General features: G+C 31.4%; 1 protein-coding gene across 1 annotated transcript; it reads left to right on the top strand.

Annotated features, from left to right (window-relative positions):
- Positions 1 to 4,165: 4,165 nt before the first annotated feature.
- Positions 4,166 to 7,565, top strand: LOC110604240 (sugar carrier protein C). Its single transcript, XM_021742386.2, has 4 exons — positions 4,166 to 4,477; positions 4,598 to 4,920; positions 5,763 to 6,392; positions 6,866 to 7,565. The coding sequence occupies exons 1-4, from the start codon at positions 4,342 to 4,344 to the stop codon at positions 7,349 to 7,351; spliced, it is 1,575 nt and encodes a 524-aa protein (XP_021598078.1). The 5' UTR covers positions 4,166 to 4,341; the 3' UTR covers positions 7,352 to 7,565.
- The last annotated feature ends 608 nt before the right edge of the window (positions 7,566 to 8,173 follow it).

Genomic DNA, 8,173 nt, shown 5'->3' with positions numbered 1-8,173 from the left:
AAAATAAAAAATAAATTTATTAATTATACTACATTTCATAAATTAAAAAATAATTTTTTCCATTATTAAACTAGAGTTTATATGGTTTTTGATTTTTTTTTTCAATCAAATCATATTCATTTCACAATCCCAGAGACAATTATCGAACCTAGTTCGTTTCCTTAGGAGTGCAATGGCCACTGCTTCCGATGAGTATTCTATCTTTTATAAAATAGACTTATCAAAAATAAAGTATTTTTAATGAATATTTTTCTATTTATAAAAATTAAAATTTTAAATTTATTTAATTCATGAGAGTATATCATCCTAATACTTGATTGATACAAGTGAACTTAACTCTCTCCCTCACTCATCTTTGGCCAATACTTATCGATTAACGCGCTTCAGCTGGTAATTAATACTGAAAGAGAAAGGAAGAAGAAGTAATGGACCACCGTATACTGATGCTGACCACTGGTCCTTGGTCAGACCCATTTAATTTGAAGCTTTTCATTCAGTAAATGGGGATTTATGAATTCTTCACTACGTATGTAATAGACTGAAAAAGAAGACTTTCTAAAGTCAAAACACCATGAAGACATGGAGTAGTCCCAGCCACGGTATGGGAAATAAGAGCTGGAACGGGACCCTCTTAAGATAAGTGATACACCACTCATACACAAAAATCAAACACGTGAAATACTTATAGAAAATCTAATATTAATAAATTTAATTTAATTCATTGAATATCCAAGATTTTATAAGTCAGATTATCCTTATTTTAAGACTCGCAATCACAATTCCACCAAAAGATGGAACTAGGTTTCTGGGGGTGTGTAGATGAATTCTTTAGAAAAATCCCACCAAAATTTATCCAAGATCACCGCCCATTCCATGCATTTATGGGAATCTCTTGCCACATCAATGCTTATTAAGCTCGTTTTAGCCTTATCGGATTGAATTATTATTGATAGAAAATCCCAGCATGGCTTTGATCCTTTTTACAATTATAAGATTTTTCACGTGGAAAAACAAACTCAATTACAAAACCATATTAAGAACATACGTAGTTTTGACGAAAGCATGTGGCACATTAGGGTTATTATCTGGTATATCTGCAAATACAGTGCACATTTGCTGTATAGGATCGCCAGATCAGCAACACGCAAAGTATTTTAAATGAGTTTATTAGCTGATAAATTTTGCCTAAATCCAATCAATTATAATTCTAGAATACAAATAAATAAATCCCATTTAATAACGGATCTAGATAAATTTTTTCTTTTTCATGCGAAAGGGGACCCATGCAATCTCGTAAAGCCATAAAAAATTATAGGCCACAGGCTTTTAGATAATAACTGTAAAGAAAGAAATCTCCAGCTAGGTCGTTTTGCTATTCTTTGTTATAGTCATAGTCAAAGCCACACATCACTCTCTTGTTTTTTTTCCCCAAATTAGGGAGGTTGTCAATGAACTTGGCCAACCATTTTTGAAAGACCAAAAGATTTTATTACATTTTGTGAAGTTTGTAGAAGTAGACAACTGCCATAATTGAGCTTTTACCAATTACAACTTACAAAGTGCAAGTGGGCCATGTAACCTTTCCCACAGATGTTGGATCAAAAAATTTTTCTAGCTTTATCTTTTGTTTTTGTTCTCCTTTCCTTTGAGGTATATATTTGCTTTTTATCAGCAGGAAGGTTCAGTTACATGATATCCTCCATCTTTTCATCATCTTCTAAAGAAAAATAATAATAAAAAAAGACATTATTACAAGAAATAAAATTTAAGAATATTTATGTATTCCAATTATTTTAAAATTAAGATTTAATTTTTTTTAAAATTAAATTAATGTGAAGTTAACACTTTGAAAAAAAAAACAAAAAATGGAAGTCAAATGTGGATTTGGCCTGCCAAGATTCCCTTTCAACAACCGAATAGCTCTCTTGGGAATTTGGCCAGCAGAGGCATCATTATAGCCGTTATTCTGGAGGAGCTAGGCGGCTATTCACATGTTGAATCTTACGATTTTAACTTATATATATCATGTATCCTTTGTAGAAAAAACAAATGAAAATAAATTATTATAAATCAATTTGATTTTAATGATAAATTTATTGAATATAATTTAAAATTAATTTTAAAAAAATATTTTACACAATACACTCAAATAATATATAATCAATGAGAACAAATATATATTTAAATTATAAAGAATTTGTTTAATTTTGTTTTTGTTTAATTGTATTAATAATATAGATGCAGAATCAATGAGAACAAATATATATGAACACTGCCGTATCCTCGATATTGTCGTTTTAGAGTACGACAACGGTTTCATTCTTGCACAAAATTATGCCCAATTTTTATTAGGGCAATTATTAAAATATCCGTTTTTTTTTTACTCTTTTTAAAAGTATTCACGGTATGATTTAGCTTACTAATAGTAGGAGGTGTGCAGTATTTAGTTTAAATCGAAAAATATTAATCGAATCAAATTGATTTAAAATTTTGATTCAATTTTTTATATATTTCGGTTCGGTTCGATTCGATTTTTAATTTTAAAAATTTTGGTGATTTCGGTTCGGTTCGGTTTTGATCAGAAAAAAACTGAAAAAATCGAATCGAACCGATTAGTAATAATAATATATTTTTTCAATAATATAGAGAAATTAAATCATATTAAAATTAAAATATTTTAATTAAATTTTAAAATACTAAAAATAAAGTGTAAAAAATAAAAAAAAATTATTAAAATTCAAAATCGATCAAACCGAATCAGACCGGTTCAATTTGATTCGGTTTCTGATTAAAATCAATTCTGTTCGATTTTTATAAACACTAAAATTTCAATTTTCGATTTATTCGATTCGGTTTGATTTTAAACCGAATCGACCGAATGCTCACCCCTACCTAATAGGCAAACACCTGTGGCTTGTTCCCAGCTTCTTCCCTTCAATGCCTAAACGCCTCTCCTCTCTCCCCTAGTTTGTTTTTCCTTTCGCCTAAGATAAATTGCATTGCGAAAAATAAATAAATAAATTATATAATTTTATTAATTTTTAATTCAAAAAGATATAATTTATTTCAAAATTTATAATTTAATTTTATATTAAAATAATAATTTATAATATAAATTTTACACATCTAAAAATTATTATTATTTATCAATGATATTTGTATAATACCATAAAATATTATTTAAATATAAAATAAAATCACATACCGTAGATTAACTATATATTTTAAAATAAAAATTGATGAAATATTTTTTTTATTTTTTCTAAAACTAATAATTAAATCATAGCAGCGGTATCCATCCGGCAGTCGAGGAATATTGACAGGAAAACTAATTTGGAAGCCACCTCGACACCGTCATCAAACTAAACTAACTCACGTCAACTCACTTTCATTAAAAAAAAAAATCATTAATATAATTATTATTAATTTAAGCTTCCGATTATTTCCTATCAATTAGAATTCAATTTCATTAAAATATTAATATATAGTTATTTATTTTAAAAATATCAAATCTATTTATAGAACTATACTTTTAAAATATACAATCCTCATTATCTTATGTGGGTATAAAGATTTGCTGTAAAGTACTTTATACTCACGTTTTGTCTCTTAATTTTCTGCATTTATTCAAAACATTTCAAAAAAATATATATAGATAAGATTATAAATTTGGTGAAAGGGCAAAATTATTGTCCAGTCAGCATGCTCTGTATTATCTGACGTGTATAATTTATTATTTCATCCAAACTTTTCTTTCACCGACTGCTTTTCTATTAGAAGTATAATTTATTTATATATTAATAAATAAAATAAATTAAAATTAATAGATTTTAGGTTATTAATATTAAAGTTATGTCCAAAATTATGAATTTTAGAGTTAAAATTTTAGTGAAAATCAATTACATAATAAGGGTGTTTAATTCAAATTGAAATAATTACTTTAATCGAATTAATTTAAATTTTTAATTTAATTTCATATTTTTTAATTTAATTTTAATTTTTTAAAAATTATATTTTCAATAAAAGTCAATAACATCAAATTGAATTTATTAGTTAACAATATGATATTATGCAGATAATATATATTTGAAAAAAAAAAACTAAATTAAATAGAGAATGGAGACAATCTCCCTCTATATATAGACAGGCTGTGCTTCTCCATAGCCTCTGTCTCTCTTCTTGTTCTTCTTCTTCTACCTCCTCACTTCTACCCTGTGTTTCTTGCTTAATTTCTCTCTTTGTATTAGCATTACTGCTGCATTTCGTGGTTTCTTTCTCTTTTTTTCTGTGTTTCTGTTCGTTTCACTTATCAGAAACCGTAGCAAAGAAAAAGCAGAAAAAATGCCTGCAGTAGGAGGCATAGCCCCTGGTAATGGCAGAAAAGAATACCCAGGAAACCTCACCGCTTATGTGACTGTCACATGTATCGTTGCAGCCATGGGGGGTTTGATCTTTGGTTACGATATTGGTATCTCTGGTAAGTATTTGCTACTCTATATACATCAAAGTTTCATACTTTATATGTACGTTCATGGGTTGGTTTTGCAGTTTCTCTTTTTCGTCTTCAAGTTCTGATTCAGAAAATGGCTTATGATAGGTGGAGTTACGTCCATGGATTCCTTCTTGAAAAAGTTTTTTCCTTCAGTCTACCGAAAGAAGAAACAGGACGCAGTCTCGAATCAGTACTGTCAATATGATAGCCAGACATTGACTATGTTCACATCTTCACTATATTTAGCTGCTTTAATGGCTTCTCTGGTGGCTTCCTGGATTACTCGTAAATTTGGAAGGAAACTTTCTATGCTTTTTGGTGGAGTGCTCTTCTGTGCTGGAGCTATCATCAATGGCGCGGCTAAAGCAGTCTGGATGTTGATTCTTGGTAGAATTTTGCTTGGTTTCGGCATTGGTTTTGCCAATCAGGTATATTTTTCTTTGTCTTTATGTTTCGTGTCTTGATTTTCTTGCCTGTAATGTGTTTGTTGTTTGGATCCAGAAAAAGGTGTGTTGGGATTCTTTTGTGTCTTTATTTAACAAGTCTAAAGAGAACAAATTTTTTGCAGTGTATCTTATTCCTTTTGTTTCTGGGAATTGCTTTTTCTTGTTTTTTTCTTAATGGATTTTAAGGATTTAACTTGTCTAGTTCTTTGTTTTTTTGTATTCTGGAATCCAGCTTTTTATTCCAGATCTGCTCTATAATGGTTATATGTAAAGATCAGACAAGTGGAAAATGACAAAAGCTGAATTTTTTATACCAATTTTTTTCTGATCCGTCTATGGGTTTTAAGTCCCTTCTTATAAACATAGATGTGTTTGGTTCCTGGGAAAAGCCAGGAAAGGGTATCAGAATGATACCTTTAGCAGTTAAAAGTTTCTCGTTTCTAAAATAATAAAAATAAGACAAACATGGGGAAGCATTGTTTATTTTGTTTATCTTTTCCTTTAAAAAAATCATATTTCTGCCTTATTTTCTTTGTATGACTTATCCGGCACCTTTTTTTCAGCCAAATTTTACTACTCGTGATGCTACGGCGTTGAATAGAAAATTGGCTACCTGATTGTGGCTTGCTAAATGTGAAAGAAAGAGAAAATTTGCCTTGTTTTTCTTGGTTTTATGTGCTGAGTTAATTACAAACAAAGCGTAGGCATTAGGAGTCAGGACAAGAACATGTGGTCTCCGATTGAGACAATTTTCTTCTTTTTTTCTTTTTTCCAATTTAATTTGGTTTATAATTAATTAATTTTCATTTTGTTTGTATGTACAGTCTGTGCCACTCTACCTCTCTGAGATGGCTCCATACAAATACAGAGGATCACTCAACATCGGCTTCCAGCTCTCAATCACAATCGGCATCCTCATAGCCAATGTGCTCAACTATTTCTTCGCCAAGATCCATGGTGGTTGGGGATGGAGATTGAGTTTAGGAGGAGCCATGGTCCCTGCCCTTATAATCACCGTTGGATCACTAGTCCTACCAGACACACCAAACTCCATGATTGAACGTGGCCAGCACGAGGAGGCCAGGACAAAACTGAGAAGAGTTCGTGGTGTTGATGATGTTGATGAGGAGTTTAATGATCTTGTTCTTGCTAGTGAAGAATCAAAGAAAGTTGAACATCCATGGAGAAATTTGTTGCAGAGGAAGTATAGGCCTCATCTTGCTATGGCTATTGCAATCCCATTTTTCCAGCAACTCACTGGCATTAATGTGATAATGTTTTATGCTCCTGTGTTGTTTGATACAATTGGTTTCGGCAGTGATGCTGCACTCATGTCGGCTGTGATCACCGGTTTGGTTAATGTTTTTGCAACCATGGTTTCAATCTATGGAGTTGATAAGTGGGGGAGGAGGTTTCTTTTCCTTGAGGGTGGAGTTCAAATGTTGATATGTCAGGTGATTTTTCTATCCACAAGTCTCGTATTCCTCTGATTTATTTTTTTCTCACAAGCACACCACGAGATAATGAATCGAACCATAACACGTACAATTCAAAATATCTCTTGTATTCATGCCGTAGGGTCCAAACGGACCATGCTCTTGGACCACCAGGAACTACAACAACCAACATATTCACACGACCCAACCCATTTTTTAGAACCTTTACCTTGGTTTTTATTTTCAAAACTCACAAACACACCACTAGATAATGAGTCAAACCACAACTCAAAACTAGTGATTTTGAGTGATAATGTGTAATATATTTCATGTGCTCACACTCTATTGAGATAATGTGGGATTCCAAAGGGACCATGCCCTAGGACCACCAGGAACCACAACCCACAAGTCTCATACTCCTGATTTTTTAGCTTTAAATCTCTGTTTTCTCTAACTAGTGAACTGGGTTTTTGGTGTATATGAATATTCAGGCAGTGGTTGCAGCTTGTATTGGTGCTAAGTTTGGAGTAGATGGGAACCCTGGTGACTTGCCAAAGTGGTATGCAATTGTTGTGGTGCTTTTCATTTGCCTCTATGTTGCTGGATTTGCTTGGTCTTGGGGTCCCCTTGGATGGTTGGTTCCTAGTGAAATTTTCCCACTTGAAATCAGATCTGCTGCTCAGAGTGTCAATGTTTCAGTGAACATGCTCTTTACATTTGCAGTGGCTCAAGTTTTTCTATTAATGCTTTGTCACTTGAAATTTGGGCTGTTCCTCTTCTTTGCCTTCTTTGTGTTGGTGATGTCCATTTTTGTTTATTATTTCTTGCCTGAGACAAAGGGGATTCCAATCGAAGAAATGGGACAAGTCTGGAAATCACACTGGTATTGGTCTAGATTTGTTGCTGATGAAGATTTTGCCAATGGAAAGCTTGAGATGGGCAAGGGAAACCAAGGTCAAGTTCCCAAGATTGTGTGATTAAGCCTGGATTTATTTAGTTGCTGTTTTATTTATTTTTCCCCTCTCTCTCTCTTCTTCAGCTTACAGCAGATACCACTGATTTAAATGCCAAAATTGTAATGAATATATGTGTCAAAAATGCGAGTATTTTAGATGGGAATTGATATATTTTGTGAACAGCACATTGTATATCCATAAAAATAAAAATTAAAAAAAAAAAATTTCAATTTCATACCAGAAGTAATTTGTTTGATATTCAGACTTTTTCTTTTAGTTGTGGCAGTCTATTTAAAGTTATTGTTGACTCTTTTTTGACGGTTTAGTAATATATAAATTAATTATTATAATTTTATTTTATTTTTAAAATTAAATTAATCTTATTTTAATTCTTTAAATAAAAATATAAAATTTAATTCGATTTATTTCTTTTTTTTAAGTAAAACTACAAGTGTACTATTTAAATTTCATCAGACAAACAAGGATATCATATCAAAAGAGAGACGATTATGCCTAATAGATTTTCTAGCCAAATTATGAGCCGTTAGAATAGTATTACGACGAACCCAACAACGATTTACGATCATTCAAAATTAAACCCCTACATAAGATAATTTGGCAAAAATGCTTCTCAAGTGACTATCTAAACCCCTGCATAAAATAATTTGGCAAAAGTGCTCCTCCTTCTTTCTTATCTCTCTAGCATAAATCATTAAAGTCTTCTGAACAAAGTCACGGAAGAGAACTTTTACGAAATAAAGCTCGAATAAGGTTCTAAGGCTGATGTTTTCGTTGCGATTCCAGAAACCTATAATAACTAGTAAACCTCCATTGAATATTACC

This window comes from Manihot esculenta, chromosome 16 (genome assembly GCF_001659605.2).
Source record: "Manihot esculenta cultivar AM560-2 chromosome 16, M.esculenta_v8, whole genome shotgun sequence".
Lineage (NCBI taxonomy): Eukaryota > Viridiplantae > Streptophyta > Magnoliopsida > Malpighiales > Euphorbiaceae > Manihot > Manihot esculenta.
Note: the sequence above shows the minus strand (reverse complement) of the source record. Positions and strands in the feature narration are given on the sequence as shown.

Excerpts from the sequence above, each read along its gene's own strand:
- LOC110604240 (XM_021742386.2), top strand. The coding sequence starts at position 4,342 with ATGCCTGCAGTAGGAGGCATAGCCCCTGGTAATGGCAGAAAAGAATAC. Across the intron at positions 4,921-5,762 it reads GCATTGGTTTTGCCAATCAG|TCTGTGCCACTCTACCTCTC; the intron begins GTATATTTTTCT and ends TTGTATGTACAG. Across the intron at positions 6,393-6,865 it reads TTCAAATGTTGATATGTCAG|GCAGTGGTTGCAGCTTGTAT; the intron begins GTGATTTTTCTA and ends ATGAATATTCAG.